The 22,430-nt window shown below is 40.3% G+C and overlaps 1 protein-coding gene across 11 annotated transcripts in view; it reads right to left on the bottom strand.

The window, feature by feature from the left end:
• Positions 1-22,430, bottom strand: part of baz2ba (bromodomain adjacent to zinc finger domain, 2Ba) — a 295,269-nt gene that overhangs the window by 85,416 nt on the left and 187,423 nt on the right. For 9 of the 11 annotated variants that reach the window (XM_067987408.1, XM_067987414.1, XM_067987411.1 and 6 more), the window contains 4 exons: positions 18,523-18,804; positions 11,839-11,899; positions 5,132-5,240; positions 2,741-2,842 (listed from right to left, as the gene is read on the bottom strand). In XM_067987408.1, coding sequence (XP_067843509.1) covers positions 2,741-2,842; positions 5,132-5,240; positions 11,839-11,899; positions 18,523-18,804 — 554 coding nt within the window. The remainder of the gene's footprint in view (positions 1-2,740; positions 2,843-5,131; positions 5,241-11,838; positions 11,900-18,522; positions 18,805-22,430) is intronic. The other 2 variants (XM_067987418.1, XM_067987419.1) reach the window with 1 other exon arrangement.

Raw genomic sequence — 22,430 nt, 5'->3', positions numbered from 1 at the left:
GAGTACTGCTTTGACTCCTTGTCAAATGAGATTTAGATTCAACCAAGTCTTGCAACTCATCCTTCAGCTGGTATTAAACGTCAAAATGCCAATTTTCCACATCAAGAACTTCAGATGATTTGACGATATTGGTTCAAAATTTTATTACTTTGCACACAATTACATATAAATTGTAGGCTGGAGAGCTCAGAAGATAGCCAAGTGAAGACTAGATTCTTGCCTACTGGGAGTTTGAAGAAAAAATACACAAAAGAGGTAAGTCACCCACGGATCTTGTACTGGATAAATATGAAGTACTACTGGAAGAGACTTGGAAACAGGTGATCTGCCTAACTTCTGAGCAAATGGCTTGCCCAATTTCTTAGCTAGAATTTGGAATTTTCAGAGCTGAAAGGAAGAATGAGAATATATATAATTTCTAAAATGTTTACATTGTGCACAAGTCCTGAAGGCTCTTATACTGAATAGGTGGGTTTGGGTACATTGGCTATTGTTGGTGTGTACCTCAGGAGGCAATTCTAAACATCAATATGAGGAACTATTTTTGACATGTTCCTTCTGCATAGGTTGGGTGTAAAAGGATGATCCTTTGGATAGGCTTCAAGATTTTACAGACCTTGTTTTATGATGGGTGTCCTCCATCTGACCTCCAAAGAAACACAGCCTCCATGATATTGTAAGCTAGGCACATGTGCGAAGAATGTTCCAATTGGAAAATTTGATACCCAAACCCAAGGGATCAGGTTGACTGTAGATTCAGCTCATTTGTTTCCATAACATTCGCAATCATAGGACAGAAAACACAGAATTGTATGCCAGGGCTTTCAGACACAAAGCACTGGTCTCAATATGCTTATGTAAGATGGACATTAAAATAACTGCTGATTGAAGCTAGTCATAACTATCACATATATTGGTAGAGAGTCTCAGTTCCACAGATGCTCTACGAAGGATCCGTATTAATGAATGTCGCATCCGGGCACTGGTTAGTTATTGATCACCTTCTACATATTAAAGTCTTTAGATTTCTGCATGTACATACCTGTCTACATGCACTGTTAAATGCGAATTGATTCCCAAAAAAGAACATTTTAATTGATGCATATCCCTTTTATGACCCTTCACTAGCTTTCTCTCTAGGAAATGGGCCATGAAGAGGACATATTATGGGACTAGGTATAATTCTTGATGTTTAAAACTGAAAGTTCAAATTCTTGAAACCATATGTTGAAATTTATGCACTACCTTTTAGAGGAGGAAGAGAAAAACTGAAGATAGAGAAGTACATTGAAGGAAAGAATAAGGAAGAAATAGATGGTCACCAAGGAGAAACAAAAAGTCAGGATTAGTGTCTACATACAAGTACACATAACATTAGGGATAACAACAGGGAACAAGACGCCATGTTTACTATGGTGAGGCATGACATTATAGCTTTGACATAAACTTGACTTCAGCCAGGACCAGACCACAAACTAAACATTCCTGGCTATAAAATTTTCAGGAGAAATTGAGGAAGCAAAAAGAGAAGAGAGGTGGCATTACAATCGATGGGCACAATTACAGTATTAGAAGTGTTCAGACCAAGTCTCTCTGGATTGAATGGAGAAATAAGGGCTCTGTAACAATTTTTTGGGTACGCATTATACACTGCAAAATTTTGAAAAAGGAATAAAAGATTTGTAGACAATGCAGAGAAATTTATAAACCAGAGCTAAAATAATGATGGACTTAAACAATCCAGGGGCAGATTGGGATAAAACTAATGATTGTGATCAAAATGGAGATGTGTTTATAGAATGCACCAAGTGCAATGAGTAAATGTGCAGTACTAGGCCAGGCTCTGGATAATAAACCAGGACAAGTAAGTGACCTAAAAATAGGGGAACATTTAGGGGCCCCGATCATAACATAATTAGGTTTATAGCAAGAAAAGAAAGAAGAAAGAAGAAGATTTTCTTTCTACTGCTACATAATTTTGATGAATATTCTCAATTAACACTTGAAGCAATTAAGCCTTGCTGGAGTAAAAAGTAGAAAATTCAGCTACGAAACTTCCATTCCACCGAATTCTGTATTCCTCACGTTGGCTACCATTCTGATCCAAAATAATGTTCAAATGTTTTTGCTTCACTCAAATGAAGCTTGAAGTTAAAAATCTCACTCATACAGCATTAATTATAAACTTGCTATAGCTATTCAATTTCTCCTTTGCACACTACAAGTCACATATCAACAAAGATGACACTTCATTGTCTAGGATTCCCCTCTCCCACAACACTTCTTCCTTAAGGCAGTGATTCACATTAGGAATATAGGTATTAGCCACCCTCTTTTATCTTACTCAGGCAACCAATTTCTATATGCAAGTCTGGACATTGTCAGTGGGAGACCTCATAGCTGAACGCAACCCTCTCCTCCCAGACATGCATAGCTCCATGAGCAGGGGTCAGTGGATATCAAACAGCAGGAAAGCCTGGACAATTTTCTCCATCTTAAGCTCAGAGGTACTAAGCACATTTGGGTACCTCACTCTGGCTGACATGGGAAATAGCATAAACCAGACATTGAACCGGAGATCTTCCTGGTTTATATGCCTCAGTCCCCCACCATGAAGTACATTTGGCCATGAGACCAATGGAAGAGACCATCTATGGTTTACAACTAATCAAACCAAAGTAATGATCAAAGCCAACAGTACGAATTATTCTTAATTACCTGTAATTAAAACCAGCATTACCTGAGGCCCATCTCTGGCTTCATAGAAGTCACCAACCTTCATTTTTGAACTGAAGCTAAAATTGTCCCTAGTAATGTCTGTTATTCCATTCCTAGTAAGGTACTACAGGAAAGAAGATAAATGCAAAGAATACTTACAAATCAACAGCAACAGTGTTTTTACTGACTTTATAGATATTTACAGTACTACACATACTTTTAAAGTTAAAGTGATACTTGGAAACCTCCCATGGCATTGCCCATGGTGAATCAGTGGATACAATGTTTTTAACAATAAGGGCGTTATTCATGAAGTGTGATGGGGAAAGTGTTACAGGAATTAAGTATGGCACTCACAGGAAGTAAATGCGATACTTATAGGAAGTGTTCAATATACTCAAGACCTTTAATATATAATACAAGATCTCCCATATTGGCGTTTATAATGAATGGCCGTAACCTACAAGGCTACGGACCAAAAGCTGGAAAGTGAGATTAGGCTGGATTGCTCATTTTCGGCCGGTACAGACATGATGGGCTGAATGGCCTCCTTCTGTGCCGTAAACTTCTATGATTCTATAAAGAATCAGAGGATACGCCATTTTATAACAATAACAGTGTTTGTGTCATTTAGGGCATAACAAAATTGGCCACCAACTTACAGTGCCTGAATAAATCAAATTCCATTTTATTAAATGATATTCTGGGATTTTTACTGATGCTTCAGGAATTTAATTCCACAACACTCTCCCTTATTCTGTGAAAACCATAAATGAGCAGCCTTTATCAATTGCAAGTAGATACCTGATATTTACCATTACAGGGGAGGGGGAGTAATGTTTAGCTGTATTTGGGGGCATCATGTATTTTGGCAGAAATGGGGGTGGTCCTAGACTTCAGTTTTGCAAAACTGCAATGTGGGCCCTGGAGTTTTACTATACTGCTGCTGGTGTTTGGCAGCAATATAGTCAAACTCCAGAGGACTCCTTTGGTCTGGAATCACTGTGGAGGAGAAACCCAAGTTTTGATAGAACTTGGGATGGAATGTGAAATTTGGATCACTGGTAGATGCCTGGTCTCTATCAGCAGTGAGGGGAGGGCTTGGACAGGGATGAATGCGTGAGTGCATGTGCAATTGCGAGTGCGCGAGCGTGTACGTGGATGTGTGCAATTGCAAGTGCACATCTCTAATTACTATCAACGAAACACAGGTGATAATTAGAGTTTTTCTATATGCTTTAAAATTTCAACTTATTTGTTTGTTTCAATTTATCTTTGTCTCTGACAGGTGTTAGTAATTGGAATGTTTTAAAATTTAACTTGAGTTTTTTTTAAAAATGGACTCCAAGACAGTTTCTTGCTCAGTTTAATATATTTTCTGAAGTTTACTGAATACAAAACAAAGCAATTATGCCGTTAATGTAAAAAAAATGTCCCCAGGTGCTTCACAGAGTTGTAATTAAAATAAAACTACAACTAGTGTGTAATCAGTACAGTCTGTCATTTATTTCTTACTCTCTCACACATAGACAACCTCTCTATTTAAAAACACACTTTAAACTTTACCTGAATAAAGCTTTTGAAATTTCTCTTCTAGCTTTTCTTCAAAAATCTTGAAACACATTTCAGCTGAAACTGCTAGAAGCTGAAGAAAAATATTCCAGCAGTTCGGCTGACGCATCCTGGGAAATTAGGTACACTGCACAGGCTCAGACTGCACAAGCTATCATCAGCCAACAGAGTCACAGCTCTGGGTAAAAATATTAAGTCTGAGCATAGGCTTTTGGGAGAGGCAAGGGCCTTCAAGAATAAAATTGAAGGCAAAAAATAATGACAAAAGGCAATTTAATATTAATCATGTTATTGTGAAATATGTTACTATTTGATCGTTTTAATTTTGTTTAAACCATATTTTGGACCAGAAAAATTTCAGTCACTGAGGAAAAATGATGGCTGAATTTTTTGAGAAAGCATTTTGAGTGATTTATAGGGAAGAGATAACGCAGTACCAGCTAGTGGCATGGCAGGTAATCATTACAGGTCATTATTATCACTTAACATTGGAATTCTAATTAGACCACTGCCTATTGGCATTACAGGTAATTGTTACAGGTCAGTGTTGGCTTTTAACATTGGAATTCCCATTAGAAATGTAAAATCGTGATATAGGAAGTAGGGTTTGTGGAGAGGAAGTGCATGCCATACAAAAAAGATTGTTAATAGTATAGAACCATTCATAAACAAAATTTTAAAAACTAATCAGGAGAACTCATTAAATCCCAACTATGTATTATATAGATAATTAGAAATGAAGTAATTAATGTTACCTATAAGCTACAGTTGTTCTTAAGTAGATTTCAGATTCAACAAGGTCTGGGACAACAATATTGTGAAATTCAGACACAGCAATTACCTTTATTACTTCAGGGTACTGACGAAGTTTCTTCCCACAAGGAGCATAATAAATCACCTCACCCTGGAGACGGCCACCAACATTCTTAATTCTGGTCTCTCTCTGCCACCTAAACAACAAAAAAAACATTGATTCCAAATGACAAGTGACAACACCAATCACATTCTCTGCTGTACTTTAACTTTAATGGGCATATTTAGTGCTTGGAACAGTAATAATTTAAATATTGTTCTTCTTTCCCCATTGCACTTGCTCCTAATCATGCGATTTCTTTCATCACAAGGGTAAAATAGGCTGGGCTATGGAATAATCTGATTATTAACATTTTCCCATGATCTACCGACTAGTTGGACAAATCCCCAACGTTGCCACTAACCTCTTTTCACCAATAGCTTAGTCGATATGGGTAAAATTCAATACCAAGCAGTCACAGGAAAGCCAACCAGAAAGCTCATGTCTGCAAACTGTGACTACCCAGCTGGGACAAAGGTAACCTAACTCCTGGAGCACCCTGTGAAATTCTTTCAAGTTGAAACAGTGTCTGTGCTGATGGACACAATCAACCAGAGCCATGGAAGGTGCTTTAAAACTTTAACTTTAAAACATTTAGTTACCCAAAAGGTGATGGGGATATGAGGCTGGAGATTCCTTACAGCACATCTGCCATATGAATTAACTTCAGGATTTGGTTATTGGTTATTGATTTTTAAGACATTGTAGTTAAGGAGGAGGAAAGTGAAATATTGGATGCGATAAACTTAGTGAAAGAGGAAGTATTAAGGGGATTAGCATCTTTGAAAGTAGATAAATCGCCAGGGCCGGATGAAATGTATCCCAAGGCTGTTAAAAAAAGCAAGGGAAGAAATAGCAGAGGCTCTGACCATCATTTTCCAATCCTCACCAGATACAGGGGTGGTGCCAGAGGATTGGGGACTGCTAATGTTGTACCATTGTTTAAAAAGGGAGCGAGGGATAGACCGAGTAACTACAGGCCAGTCAGTCCAACCTCTGTGGTGGGCAAATTATTGGAATCAATTCTGAGGGACAGGATAAACCATCACTTAGAAAGGCATGGAGTAATCAAGGACAGTCAGCATGGATTTAATCATAGAATCATAGAAAAGTTACAGCATGGAAGGAGGTCATTCGGCCCATCGAGTCCGCGCCGGCACTATGCAAGAGCAATACAGCTAGTCCCCTCCCCCGCCCTTTCCCCGTAGCCCTGCAAATGATTTCCTTTCAAGTACTTATCCAGTTCCCTTTTGAAGGCCATGATTGAATCTGCCTCAACAACCCCCTCAGGCAGTGCATTCCAGATCCTAACCACTCGCCATGTAAAAAAGTTTCTCATGTCACCTTTGGTTCTTTTGCCAATCACCTTAAATCTGTGTCCTCTGGTTCTTGACCCTTCCGCCAATGGGAACAGTTTCCCTCTATCTACTGTCTAGGCCCTTCATGATTTTGAATACCTCTATCAAATCTCCTCGCAACCTTCTCTGTTCCAAGGAGAACAATCCAAGCTTCTCCAGTCTATCTATGCAACTGAAGTCCCTCATCCCTGGATTCATTCCAGTAAATCTCTTCTGCACCCTCTCTAAGGCCTTCACATCTTTCCTAAAGTGCGATGCCCAGAACTTGGACACATTACACCAGTTGTGGTCGAACCAGTGTTTTATAAAGGTTTTTCTTTCGTTCATGGGATGTGGGCGTAGCTGGCAAGGCCAGCATTTATTGCCCATCCCTAATTGCCCTTGAGAAGGTGGTGGTGAGCTGCCTTCTTGAACCGCTGCAGTCCGTGTGGTGAAGGTTCTCCCACAGTGCTGTTAGGAAGGGAGTTCCAGGATTTTGACCCAGCGACGATGAAGGAACGGCGATATATTTCCAAGTTGGGATGGTGTGCAACTTGGAGAGGAACATGAGGAAAGATTGAACAGGTTAGGTGTATACTCATTGGAGTTTAGAAGAATGAGAGGAGATCTTATTGAAACACATAAAATTCTGAGAGGACTCGATAGGGTAGATGCTGAGAGGATGTTACCCCTCATGGAGGAATCTAAAACTAGGGGGCACAGTCTCAGAACAAGGGGTCACCTGTTTAAGACGGAAATGAGGAGGAATTTCTTCTCCAAGAGGGTTGTGAATCTTTGGAATTCTTTACCCCAAAAAGCTGTGGAGGCTGAGTCATTGAATACATTCAAGGCTGATTTAGTCAAATTTTTGATCAGCAATGGAGTCAAAGGATATGGGGAAAGGGCGGGAAAGTGGAGTTGAGGTAAAGATCAGATCAGCCATGACCTCATTAAATGTCATGGCCTACTCCTGCTCCCATCTCTTATGGTCTTATGTCAATGGCACGTTGCTTCCGCTGTTTAGCATGCATGTAGTCCTGTGTTGTAGCTTCACCAGGTTGGCACCTCATTTTTAGGTAAGCCTGGTGCTGATCCTGGCATGCTCTTCTACATTCCTCATTGAACCACGGTTGATCCCCTGGCTTAATGGTAATGGTAGAGTGAGGAATATGCCAGGCCATGAAGTTACAGATTGTGCTGGAATACAATTCTGCTGCTGCTGATGGCCCACAGCGCCGCATGGATGCCCAGTTTTGAGCTGCTAGATCTGTTCTGAATCTATCCCATTTAGGAATCTATCCCAGTGCCACACAACACATTGGATGGTGTCCTCAGTGTGAAGACAGGACTTCGTCTCCACAAGGACTGTGCGGTGGTCACTCCAACCAATACATGGACAGATGCATCTGCGAAAGGTAGATTGGTGAGGACGAGGTCATGTAGGTTTTTCCCTCGCATTGATTCGCTCACTACATGCCACAGGCCCAATCTGGCAGCTATGTCCTTCAGGACACAGCCAGCTCGGTCGGTAGCGGTGCTACTGAGCCACTCTTGGTGATGGACATTGAAGTCCCCCACCCAGAGTACATTCTGTGCCCTTGCTACCCTCAGTGCTTCCTCCAAGTGGTGTTCAACATGGAGGAGGACTGATTCATCAGCTATGGGAGGGCGGTAGGTGGTAATCAGCAGGAGATTTTCTTGCCCATGTTTGACCCGATGCCATGAGATTTCATGGGGTCCGGAGTCAATGTTGAGGACTCCCAGGGCCATTCCCTCCTGACTGTATATCACTGTACCGCCATCTCTGGGATGGTGATGGAAGAGTCTGGGACTTTGTCTGAAAGGTATGATTCTATAAGTATGGCTATGTCAGGCTGTTGCATGACTAGTCTGTGGGACAGCTCTCCCAATTTTGGCACAAGTCCCCAGATGTTAGTGAGGAGAACTTTGCAGGGTCAACCTGGTTTGTCTTTGTTGTGTCCGGTGCCTAGTGGTCCGATGCCAGGTGGTCCATCTGGTTTTATTCTTATTATGACTTTTTGTAGCGAGATTGTACAACTGAGTGGCTTGCTAGGCCATTTCAGAGGGCGATTAAGAATCAACCACATTGCTGTGGGTCTGGAGTCACATATAGGCCAGACCGGGTAAGGATGGCAGGTTTCCTTCCCTAAAACACATTAGTGAACCAGATGGGTTTTTACGACAATCCGGTAGTTTCATGGCCACCATTATGATACTAGTTTTGTTTAATTCCAGATTTTATTTAATTGAATTTAAATTCCCCAGCTGCCGTAGCAGGATTTGAACTCATGACTCTGGATTATTAGTCCAGTAACATAACCACTATGCTACCGTACCCTTGCAGTCATCATGACTTCCATACTTTTGTACTCTATACCTCTGTTTATAAAGCCCAAGATCCTGTATGCTTTCTCAACCTGCCTTGCCACCTTCAACGATTGGTGCACATAAGGGAAGGTTGTTTCTGACTAGCTTGACTGAATTTTTTGAGGAGGTAACAAGGAGGGTCAATGAGGGTAGTGCATTTGATGTAGTCCACGTGGATTTTAGCAAGGTTTTGACAAGGTCCCACATGGCAGACGGTCAAAAATGTACAAGGGAGAGTGGCAAGTTGGATCCAAAATTGGCTTAGTGGCAGGAAGCAAAGGGTAATGGTCGACGGGTGTTTTTGTGACTGGAAGGCTGTTTCCAGTGAGGTTCCGCCAGGCTCAGTACTAGGTCCCTTGCTTTTTGTGATCTATATTAATGATTTGGACTTAAATGTAGGGGGCATGATTAAGAAGTTTGCAGATGATACAAAAATTGGCCATGTCGTTGATAGTGAGTGGACTGCAGGAAGATATTAATGGACTGGTCAGGTGGGCAGAAAAGCGGCAATTGGAATTCAATCTGGAGAAGTGTGAGGTAATGCATTTGGGGAGGGCAAACAAGGCAAGGGAGTACACAATAAATGGAAGGATACTGAAAGGTGTAGAGGAAGTGAGGGACTTTGGAGTACATGTTCATAGAACCCCGAAGGTAGCAGGACAGGTAGATAAGGTGGTTAAGAAGGCACACGGAATACTTTCCTTTATTAGCCGAGGCATAGAACATAAGAGCAGGGAGGTTATGCTGGAACTGTACAAAACACTGGTTGGGCCACAGCTTGAGTATTGTGTATAGTTCTGGTCACCACATTACAGGAAGGATGTAATTGCACTGGAGAGGATACAGAGGAGATTTACGAGGATGTTAACAGGACTGGAGGATTTTAGCTATGAGGAAAGATTGGATAGGCTGGGTTGTTCTCTTTGGAACAGAGGAGGCTGAGAGATGATTTCATTGAGGTGTACTAAATTATGAGGGGCCTTTGCAGAGGTCAATAACCAGGGGGCATAGACTTAGTGATTGGTGGAAGGATTAGAGGGGAGCTGAGCAAAAATGTTTTCACCCAGAGGGTGGTAGAGGTCTGGAACTCACTGCCTGAAAGGGTGGTAGAGGCAGAAACCCTCAACTCATTAAAGGCCATGTGCAAAACATCCAAATTATGTCCTTTAGCAATACACGTCATTATTTCTTCAAAGACCTCTCTTAAATTTGTCAGTCATGACTCGCCTTTAACAGATCTATGCTGGTTATTTTTCAATAACCCCTATCTTTCTCAGTGAGTATTATGATCTCTATCAATATTTGGCTGAGTGGTTTATCCTGTTCTCCCTTTTTGAACATTGGCCCCCTCGAGTCCTCTGGCTTAACGTCTATATGTAAGTTTAAAAGACTGTTTTTAGAGCCTCTGCTAGTTCCTCTCTGACTTCTTCAGCATTCAAGGATGCTTGCCATCAGGGCTCAAAACCTTTCCCACTTTTGAGTTCCACTTTTTTTCAGAACTACTTTCTTATCTACAGTTAATCTAATACCCTTTCATTTCCACTTCCATACTATTCTGTGAAAACTGAGGCAAAGTACTCGCTTAATATCTGCACTATTTCTTCACCCTCCTTATTCCCTTTTCCTCTCTAATTGGTCTGATTATTTCTTTAACTACTCTTTTACTTTTTTGTGTTAGCAACATCCTTTACTATGTCCTTTTAAATTACCTGCCAGTTTTTCTTTAGATCTACTCTTAGCCTTTCTAATCTAATTTTTTGCTTCTCCTCTATTTATTTTCTATATTCAGCCTGACTTTTCTTTTGTACAGTTAGCATTAAATGTGTCATATGCCTTCTTCTTAAGTCTCATTTAAATAGAGTCACATTATTTCCGGCAAATACAGTAAGAAAGCAAAATAGCTGAGCTAATATTCTCCCTGTGGGCTTCATTTTTTTAAATGGTTAATGTCCACGTAGAAATATGATTGAGATATCAGATCAATTGGAAGTTGCTGCAAATCTAAGTTCTGGATTCTGGGATACATCTCAAATCATTCAATTTTATGACCAAAGTGGTTTTGTTCCACATACCTTTAAGGCTAAAATCAATTTACTCGGCTGAGACCAAAAATCAAGCCTTGGACCTTCTCAGTCCAAATACCTTCTTACGGAGTGCAATTACACACTAACATATGGGGGCATCATAAATTAAGGGAAAACATACCCGTTGCCCAATGTAGAGAATAAGCAAAAGCCACAAAGAGATGCCCAATCTCATGAGATGGGAGGGCAAACGAAGCACACATGTGAAGGCTCACAAGTGATTCATCAACGTTAGTGACCTTTCTGAAAGCAAACCCTTGACGACAACATGTAGGGGAGTTGTAAGTGACAGGGAGTTGTAAGTGATGGAAAAGTGAGAGGTGTAACATGACCTGTAGTACTGCAAAAAAGATCATGCCTCGAGAAATTTTGTCCAGTTAAACCTAATAAATATTTGTTCAGACTGGACAATGTGCCACACTGACTGCAGCCAGCAAGATTGCAGCAGGATGGTGGAGGAAGGGATGGATAGAGGAATTGCATTAATGTAGCAGCTTTCACATCCTCGGGGGAGTCCCAAAGTGCTTCACAGCAAATGAAATACTTTTTGAGAACTCACCTGTTCTTCAAATAGTAGCAGAGTGCAGCACTGAGCTGCACGTACATATCAACTGGCCAGCCAATCCTTGAATCAAACCTTCTATCAAATGGTATAATGTTTCTTTTGTTTGGCTATGGTAGGAATACATGCCAGGAATACCACTTTCCCCAACAATTGAAGTACTTTACATCAAAACTACTCTCCTAAATGTTTTCTCCTTTTAGTTACTATTGTGACATTTGTGTTTCAAGGCAGATTTGAGCAATGCAATTTAACTGTTCAATTGTAATATATATTTATATATTAAAAATATAATATGGAAAGCATTTTACATAAAACAATTACCCATATTCCAAGGGGATACGTAGCTCTCTTTCATCTGTGACTCTTCTTCTTTTACCTGAACCTGCAAAAAGGAAAATCGGATTTTAAAAAAATAAAATGTACCAACAATGCATTAATAAACTAAAATATATACAAAACTACCCGAAGAATACCTTGCATAAGTTTTAGGGAAAGAAATTAGATGGTTACACAAGCTCTGAAGGTAGTCACAGAATGCAGATGCAATTGTAAATCGCTTCTGGAAGCCACTGGTACTATATCAATTCCACAATTTCAATTTCTCTTTTCCCTCACCCCCTCAGAATTTCACCTGAGACAAGTTTAATTTAACAAGAACTTCAATCAGATGTATATATCAGAAATAGAGTTTTTATATTTTTAAAAAGTGAATTATTGTCAGCAATTAAATATAGTTAGACGCAATACTCATTGAAGACAACCAGTTCTCCTATGCCATTGCTCATAAATATTCTAGGATCTGAAGTGTGGTTTTTGATGTTTGCTGTCGAGATGCAACAAGCACTTTGTTCATCTTTGTAACACAGCAGATCTACTTAAGCAATGTATCATATAACAGACATGAGGTAAAAATATTAAATAACTTACTGATGGTCTCGCTATAATTTTGTAATACTATAACAAAACTTGAAGAAAGAAGTAACTTCCTTCGTTCATAGTATGTTACAGCACAGCAGTGAAGGAAGCCATTCGGCCCATCATGCCTGCTCTTTGAAAGAGCTATCCAATTAGTCCCATTCCCCTGTTCTTTCCCCACAGCTGTGTAATTTTTTCCCTTCAAGTATTTATCTAATTCCCTTTTGAAACTTATTATTGAATCTGCTTCCACTACCCTATCAGGCGATGCATTCCAGATCATAACAACTCTCTGCGTAAAAGAACGATTCCTCATGTCGCCTCTGGCACTTCTGCCAATCACCTTAAATCTGTGTCCTCTGGTTACCAACCCTTCTGCCACTGGAAACAGTTTCTCCTTATTTATTCTATCAAAACCCTTCATGATTTTGAACACCTCTATCAAATCTTTTCTTAACCTTCTCTGTTCTAAGGCGAACAGTCCCAGCTTCTCCAGTCTCTCCATATAACTGAAGTCCCTCATCCCTGGTACCATTCTCACCCCAAACCATTATCCCTTAATTTTAATAATGGCTTAAAGAGAGAAAATACCCTTTTATTTTTCTTCATTATTCAAGCCTCAATTATTTGTAAATGATGTGACTGGTTGCCATGTGGCATTGGTTTCCACATTGCACTTGAGGAATTGTATTTCTACAGGAGCAGACAGTACGTGCGGACCGACCTACTGACACAATGTCAACAGTAGCTGGAAATCACCAGCATCCACGTGCAGATGAAATTTCCAACTTGGCTCTAAAGCAGATCTCAGGCCCCATGGCCCTATAAAAGGGGTAGGCAGAGAAACATCTGACAAAATATATTTTTTTAAATGTTTGTTAAAAATGTTACTATTAGCTGTATACTGTAAGAGAAATTGTGGACAAAAACTGCATGCAGAAATTACTTCAGTGATTTAATTAGTTTGGCTTATGACAGATACTGGATTAAAAAAAATGTGAGCAATTTGTTTGGATGAGTATGTGGCACACACTCACCGCTGATTGGAAGCTTCCCCCTCCCCATCCCCATCCTGAGTGAAACTGGTTTTTGATTGCTTCACATTTAGTCAATAGGAAATTTCAGCTAGTCAGCATGGTTATCTGAATAGAACAGAGTTATTTGAGCCAAATGTGACTTCTTTGCCCTATCGATGCGTGACACCTTTGAGATGTGCTATGGACAAACATCAAATGCAAGATTTTAATTATATATAGTTGGGTCAACCAAACAGCCAATGTGTTAAATCTGCAATGAAATATATATAAAAGCAGAAATTTAAATTCTGAACATTCCAAATTCTGATAACACTTCTACATGTCCCAAGGAATTGTATGTTTAAATAAAATAAAATCTTAGCACAATAACAGACTTTCAGATTGCTTTTGCAAAGGTGCCTCACAACAGGCTGCAATATAAGATATCTGTAGGATTGGAGGGCAGATCCTGAGTTGGGTATAGAATCGGTTGCATTCTCCTAGACTGAGGGCTATCATTAACTAAATGGTACAATTTTAAAGGGGGTGCAGGAACAGACAGACCTGGGGGTGTATGTACACACATTTTTGAAGGTGGCAGTTCAAGTTGAGAAGGCGGCTAAAAAAGCATACGGCTTTATAAATAGAGGCATAGAGTACAAAAGCAAGGAAGTAATGCTGAACCTTTATAAAACATTGGTTAGGCCCCAGCTGAAGTATTGTGCCCAATTCTGGGCACCACACTTTAGGAAGGACGTGAAGGCATTAGAGAAGGTGTAGAAGAGATTTATTAGATTGGTACCAGGGATGAGGGAGTTCAGTTATATGGAGAGACTGAAGATCCTGGGGTTGTTCTCCTTACAGCAGAGAAGGTTAAGAGGAGATTTGAAAGCGGTGTTCAAAATCATAAACGGTTTTGACAGAGTAAATAAGGAGAAGCTGCTTTCAGTGGCAGAAGGGTCAGTAACCAGAGGAAACAGATTTAAGGTAATTGGCAAAAGAACCAGAGGTGAGGAAAAAAATGTTTATGCAGCGAGTTATGATGATCTGGAATGCACTGCCTGAAAGGGTGGTGGAAGTAGATTCAATAGCAATGTTCAAAAGGGAATTGGATAAATAGTTGAAGGGGAAAAATTTGCAAGGCTATGGGACTAATTGAATAGCTCTTCCAAAGAGCCGGCACAGGCACGGTGAGCTGAATGGCCTCCTTCTGTGCTCTATGATTCTATGATTAATGGTAGTGGCTCTGCATGAATACTAATGGAGTCCCTCAGGGATCGTTATTAAGGCCATTACACTTTGCAATATACATCAATGATCTGGATCAATGAAATAAAACACAAAAAGTGCTGGGGGTATAGTTACAACACAAGAAAAACTGTTAGATCACAAGATAATTATGGATGAGGAAGGCCATTCATCCTATCATAATTCATCCATCCAGAAAGATCCTGAAGTCCTACCATCGCAGCAGTCAATTGATTCTGAAATGAATTCCAAAATTTTCATCTCCACTACTCTATCCATGCATTGGTCACTCTGTATGAAGAATTTCCTGATATCAATCCTAAATTTATCTTTCACTAGTTTGATAATGACTTCCTCTGATTTATATTCTACTGTTTTAGCTATGGAGTTCAACATTTAATTGGCTTTGATGACTGTTGCTCTGCATTGGTCGGACATTAAGCATCAAATCTACCAAGACGCCAGGGTCCCTTTCAACTTCAGCTGTACGTTGGAGGAGTGGAATCCCTTTGGATTGATCAGGATGACAAGCTGCTGACAGGGAGCACACAAGGCAATCTGTGTGCAATCAATGGAAACCGTTGCCGCCTGAAAGGAGCCCATGGCATAAAAGTTCAGGGCCACGGTGACGTTGATAGCCACAAGCATTGCTGCCATTCCTTGGTTTGAGGCTCGAGTTGTAGCTGCTGCAGGTGACATAGCTCAGTGACAGCCTCCTCGATGAAGCCATTGCTCCTCAGTAAAGTTGATCTAGGAGAAGTGCTCCCTGAAGACCCTCTGTGGATATGGCCTCCTGTTCGGTGCCCTCCTCCTCCCCCTTCTTCTGGCAGCTTCTTCTGCTCCATGGTGTCTTCCTTGCTGCTCCCCCTCGTCTTCCAGCCCCAAAGGCAGCCCTATAAAGATTCACTAGATTAATTCCTGGGATGAGAGGGCTGTCCTATGAGAGATTGATTAAAATGGCCCTATACTCTGGAGTTTAGAAGAATGAGGTGTGACCTCATTGAAACATATAAGATTCTGAGAGGGCTTGATAGGGTAGATGCTGAGAGGCTGTTCCCCTGGATGGTGAGTCTAGAAGTAGGGGGCACAGTCTCAGGATAAGAGGTCGGACATTTAGGACTAAGATGAGGAGAAATTTCTTCACTCAGAGGGTTGTGAATCTTTGGAATTCTCTACCCGAGGTAGTGTATTCGAGATTGAGATTGATAGATTTTTGGACTTTAAGGGAATCAAGGGATATGGGGATTGGGCAGGAAAGTGGAGTTGAGGTCAAAGATCAGCCATTATCTGATTGAATGGCGGAGCAGGCTCGAGGGGCCATATGGCCTACTTCTGCTCCTATTTCTTATGAAACCACCTATGTCTGCAGCCAGACTATTTCTGAGACAAAGAAAATGCAAGACCAGCAAAACCTCCCTGTGCAGACAAAGTGAACTTTCCAGAGTGATACAACACACCAAAAGGCCTAGAAGTCAAGCAGCAGCCAGAAATGATGAACCAGTAACTAACCTGTAAGTACTGCATGATCCCTCTAAATAGTGCCTTCCTGCCAGTTAGTGCAACGTTGTGTTGTGTGATTTCAGCACATAGCGAGTGAAGCGCTGGGGCGATTGAAAATAGAAAACAGGTCCTTCAAGAACTGCAGGACCCTAATTTAAGTACATTAATCTGAACTTAGAATGTTGCCGGCATGTTCTCTTGCTACCAGCGTGCCCTCCTCCAATATGGCGGGTGGCGCACTTCTGCCTGGAATTGTGCGCGCACTTTCTGCCCGTCACATTGAGGGCTTATTAGGTCGCCCAGAGCCTGAAAAATGTGTGCTGCGTGGCTGAATTTCTAGGCCATGTTGTTTGTGTTCAACTGATTTTGTCCATTGATTAGCATACTTAATGTCCATATAGTAGGGGTGAAACAATCAGTGAAATTGATTTGTACCATTTAATAAAAACCATGGATCTTGAAGTTATATTGTGGAATAGAAGCATATAAATGTTAACACTTTTGGCTGAAGTCCCTCTCTCTGCTATTTAAGTTGAAATGTTATCCAGTGTAGAATAAATAGATGTATGCACATGTGTGGGTCTCTGGCAATTACAAAGATGTGCAACTGACAGGTTAGGAATTGTACTATTATGTTGGCATTTATTGCCCATTGTTTACAAAGGACTGGAATGCTAGATTGCTTCAGAGAGCATTAAGAATCAACCACATAGTGTAGGCCAGACCAGGTTAGTGCAGCAGTTTCCATTCCCTGGGGGACATTCGTGAACCAGTTGTGTTTTTAATAACAATCCAGAAGCTTTCAAGGTAATTTTTTCCTGCCACCAGCCAACAAATTACCAGCTTTATCGAATTCAATTTCACAACTTGCCATGGTGAGTTTTGAACTCACGACATCTGGGTTGCTAGTCCAGTACCAATATAGAAGTTAAACAGGTCTTGGATAACAAATGTAGGTGATAGTCTGTTTTTTTAAAAAACAGACAGGTGATAAAGCAGAAAAAAAACCTAAAAATTTTAATAGGACTTTCTTGATAAATTCAAGCACAGATACTAATATTATTGCACTAATTTATTATTTAAGCAAACTTGCAATAAATTCAGTCTTAAATTTGATATTAATTGTGTCCAGTGTGTTATGCCCTTGTCCACTTTTGGCCTATTGACAAAGTTATGTAGGTCCTTTCAGACTTACATAACTGATTCAAGCTACACTACCAACCTCAATTGATTTGTTTCAAAATGGGTTTTTTTTGGTGTGAAAATCGTAAAATTATTCCAAATTAGCCAGAATTGTTACATTTTTAATTATTAAAAAAAATCATGGTGGGGGAGGGGGGATGATGATGCCTAGCTTAAAAATATCCACTAGCATGCAAAATTTGGAGGAAAACATTTAGGTGAACATACAATTTAAAATTTGAGGCCTATGCTCTGGCTCCAAGGCCTTTACCAATGTCACTCCATGTTGCAGGAAGCACACAAGAACAGTCCATCGTGACTCTCCCTCAAGCTTTCCTTCCATTCCATTGTGAAAGCACATAGCCTTAGCTGAGCAATATGGCCACATTGGTGTGCACCAATGTGATGTGTCACTGCGCCCATATCCTGCCTTCCAAGCCCCAATATTCCCTGCAACACAAACCGAATCTACTTTCATGCCCAAAATGGCAACATTACTGATAAGGTTCCTGCCATAATATCTGTGAAATACAAAGACTAATTTTCAAGTATTCAACCACACATTTAATCATAGACCCAAAATATTTTGAAAAATTGAAGACTGATGTGCTTTGCCACTTCAAAATGTGGCAAGAAAAGAATCAATGTTATGCAAATACTACAGTAATTGCTGCACAATGAAATAATACCAACAAAAAAGAAATAGAATCATTCTTCTGACGGCTCAGTCCTCAATGCTTTAAACCAGCTGAGCCATGCTGACCAGGATGAGCCTAAGTTTGATCCCTAGTATGTGCTGCATTAGCAGATCTCAGTCAAGGCAGCAGTAGGGGCATTACAATTAGCCTCAGCTACCTTGGTTAGAAAATGAAAAATTGACCAGGTTTGCCACTCCTGGTCATTGTCCAGCAGCCCCCATGAGAAGTGCACATATGTGGAAATGAGGAAGGACATGATGCTTTCCCAAGTACCATGGTTGAACTGCCCACCAACAGGCACTTTCTAAGCTGACGTAAAGAATGGAAAGGTACTGTAGGACGCCTAGCATCCCTGGGAGATGTACCCCAGCAAGGAACTGTCTTCAGGAAAACAGGAGAGAAGAAAACTGGCAGAAAATGGGGTGCAAAAAGTAAGTAAATATTACCAGATGGTGTAGATGGGGCATATGAAGATGACGGGGTCCCTGGGTAAGCCAGTGTTGTAGATCCCGATGCCAATGAGCCAGGTGCTGAGTTTGAAGTCTTCAATACATGGAGGCTAATGGGTGTTGAGTGGGCTGACTGACTGGAAGAAGTGTGACTTGAATGAGCAGCTCTGTTGAATTTATGAGGAATTTCTTCTCCTTCGTTCTGTGTTTCGGTCTCGTCTTGTTCCTTAACTTCATCATCAGATCCATCTGTTTCTGTCTCTGAGTCACTGTCAGCCTCTAATTGATGGAAAATAATAAATTCAATGTTTTAGAAATTCTATACTCAGCCCTTCCAAATAACGTATGGGCAGCATGAAACAAACTTAAGGTCAAGTTAGTCATGCCACTACCCATAAATAATGCCAATCTTAATGTGAACTTTTAACTTTACATCATTGCAAATGTGTAAAATAGAAATCACTATTGCATTTCTGAAGCCATTAAATTATATTTCTAGCTGTGAAAATGTGAGTTATATTTTAGGTTAAATTCCTTCACCTTTTATACACATTGCATTAGAGAAGTGACATATGCTTCAGCTCACAAGATGTTGTGATTGAAGATCCATGTTATTTTAGTTGAATAAATACAAGTAATGTTTCAGCAGGAATTTACTAAAGTATTCACTGAAAAACTATAAATTTTACTGCTTTATTTGTAATTGATGTGTTCTCAAATTTACAAAAGTACCTGATAACATATGATCATATCTTGTGTAATAACTACCTAATATTTGGAAATTTACATTAGGATTGAAAGCAAGAAACCTTAAATCACAAAGAAGTGCACTCAAATGCATATACTGAACTAATGAAAATCGAGCCTTTCATCAATCCAATACTGGCATTGATGAATAGATATTTTGAAGCATCTTTGCCTATGATGGATTTTTTATTGGATTCTTTCTTGCTGGTCACAGCACATACAGGGCTATTTCTCAGGCTGTAGACAATACATATCCAAGACCAGCTGATTTGTACATGTTGGGATAAGGCCTTCATATGCATAGGTTGGTTGCTCCCATTGTGCTTGGATAGGGACCCATCTCACATCATTTAAAGTGGTTGGAACTAATCAACGGGTCAAGCCATTCCATTCAATTCAAACATCTCATGTGGTTAACATCCTGGGAATCTTTTCAAACTAATAGGTTTGGCTGACAGCTATATCTGTTTTTAAGACAAATTTGAGGGAGGGACATGGTCATAATTCTTTGTAGACCCTTGGACAGACAAGTCTGTAGCAAGGATCTACAAGAGATAGGTTTATATTTGGCTGCTTACATTCAGTAGTCAGAAGACTCTGGTAATGAAGGAAGCAAACATTTTACAAGGGTCAGTTTAAGGTTAAGGGTTACATCGAGTCCACAGCACAGAAACAGGCCATTCAGCCCAACTGGTCTATGCCAGTGTTTATGCTCCACACGAGCCTCCTCCCTCCCTACTTCATCTAACCCTATCAGCATACCCTTCTATTCCCTTCTCCCTCATGTGCTTATCTAGCTTTCCCTTAAATGCATCTATGTTATTTGCCTCAACTACTCCTTGTGGCATTCCACATTCTTACCACTCTTTGGGTAAAGAAGTTTCTCCTGAATTCCCCATTGGATTTATTAGTGACTATCTTATATTTATTACCTCTAGTTTTGGACTCCCCCATAAGTGAAAACATTTTCTCTACAGCTACTCTATCAAACCCTTTCATTATCTTAAAGACCTCCAACGCATCACCCCTCAGTCTTCTCTTTTCTAGAGAAAAGGCCCTAAGTCTGTTCAGCCTTTCCTGATAAGTATTTCCTCTCCGTTCTGGTATCATCCTTGTGAATCTTTTTTGAACCTTCTCCAATGTCTCTATAGCCTTTTTATAATATGGATTCCAGAACTGTGCTCAGTACTCCATGTGGTCTAACAAAGGTTCCATACAAGTTTAACATAACTTCTCCACTTTTCAATTCTAACCCTCTAGAAATGAACCCCAGTGCTTTGTTTGCCTTTTTTATGGCCTTATTAACCTGCGTCGCTACTTATAGTGATTTGTGTATCTTTACCCTGAGATCTTTTTGGTCCTCTACCCCATTTAGACTCTTATTATCCAAGCAGTATGTGGCCTCCTTATTCTTCCTACCAAAATGCACCACCTCAAGCTTATCTATATTGAAATTCATTTGCCAATTACACACCCATTCTGCAAGTTTATTAATGTCTTCTTGCATTTTGACACATTCTTCCTTTGTATTAACTACACCCCTGAATTTGGCGTCGTCCGCAAATTTTGAAATTGTTCTTCCAATTCCCAAGGCCAAATCATTAATGTAAATTGTGAACAACAGTGATCCCAGCACTGAGCCCTGTGGAGCACCACTTCCCACCTTTTACCAGTCTGAGTAGCTACCCTTAACCCCTGCATTCTGTTTTCTGTTTTGTAGCCAGCTTATTAGTGCAGGAAAACTGTCTGCTGTTTTAACATTGAGAATAGTAGACTTTGTAATTACTGTGAATACACAGTTAGTACTGAGTACTATTCATTTACTAGTTTAATATTCAATAAATTAAACTGTTGGTTTATAGTCTAAGCTGTGCTCTGGTAGTGTGAATTCTTCTGCCTTCTGAAGTTGGGGAGATCACATGGCAGCATGCAATATATTAAATTTAACTTGAGTGGAGAGGACAAGGTTTTCTCTGTTTGACCCCGTTCTTGCTACTTTTTGTTAGATACTGGGTAAGAAAAGGCACACTCCCATCATAAGGAATATGAGGTTCATTTACGAGTGGTCAGTAGCACTGATACCAGGGGAATATCTAGCATGAAAATGCAACAGCTGTCAATAGTTGCATCAAGAAAGTGACAGAAGTTTTGTTTGCAAGAGGCAACACTATCACTGTGGAAAGACAGCGTACAGAATTTTTCCGATAGAAAGGTTCTCAAGAATTTAAAGCATCACTGAAGGCACCCATGCATTGTACAAACCACTGGATCTAGCTGCCATTTTCTGACAGACAGTCCTCTGGAGAGGATACCCCAGAACACCAAATAGGACAATCCTCATCACACCTATCTCATACAGCAGCATGTCCACTTTGCTCCTCAAACAGGGGTCAGATAATGCTCTGCTCCATCACCTGCCGACAGACTCCATTTAATGCCTATATATTGGACTTCCTTTCACTTAATTTTTGCTTACACTTCATCCTTCCCCTCACTCTCACAGCATTGGCAAAAGTTGACAAATATTTCAAACTAATTTTGAAACTTTAGAAATCCTGAAAAATTTATTTGCCCATATATGCAGCCACTTACTCTTATGTGGACATATCTGTTTAAATTTAGGTGCTAGCCTCATTTTTCCCCAAATACCCCATTAAGCCAGTTGCCAGCACAAGGCCAATGCTGTGCTGGGAGCTTATGTCAATTATTCACATGACTTGACCCTGTAAAATTGCAGTCAGGTGTGGGATAGTTTTGTACTGGAAGCCAAACATTCCTTACACAAGAGTGAAAAATCTAAGTACCGACGGAGTTAAGTAACTTGTAAGATTGTCTGTGGTAAAAAAAATCATAGTATCGTAGTAGGCACAGCATAGGGGGAGGCCATTTGGCCCATCGTGCCTGTGCCAGCTCTTTGAAAAAGCTATCGAGTTAGTACCAGACCCCTGCTCTTTCCCCATAACCCCGTAATTTTTTTCCCTTCAAGTATTTATCTAATTCCCTTTTGAAAGTTACTGTTGAATCTGCTTCCACCACCCTTTCAGGCAGCGCATTCCAGATCATTACAACTCTCAGCGTAAGAAAATGTTTCCTCCTGTCACTTCTGGCTCTTTTGCCAATCACCTAAAATCTGTGTCCTCTGGTTACCAACCCTTCTG

The sequence above is a fragment of the Heptranchias perlo genome, chromosome 7 (assembly GCF_035084215.1).
Source record: "Heptranchias perlo isolate sHepPer1 chromosome 7, sHepPer1.hap1, whole genome shotgun sequence".
NCBI classification, from domain to species: domain Eukaryota; kingdom Metazoa; phylum Chordata; class Chondrichthyes; order Hexanchiformes; family Hexanchidae; genus Heptranchias; species Heptranchias perlo.
Note: the sequence above shows the minus strand (reverse complement) of the source record. Positions and strands in the feature narration are given on the sequence as shown.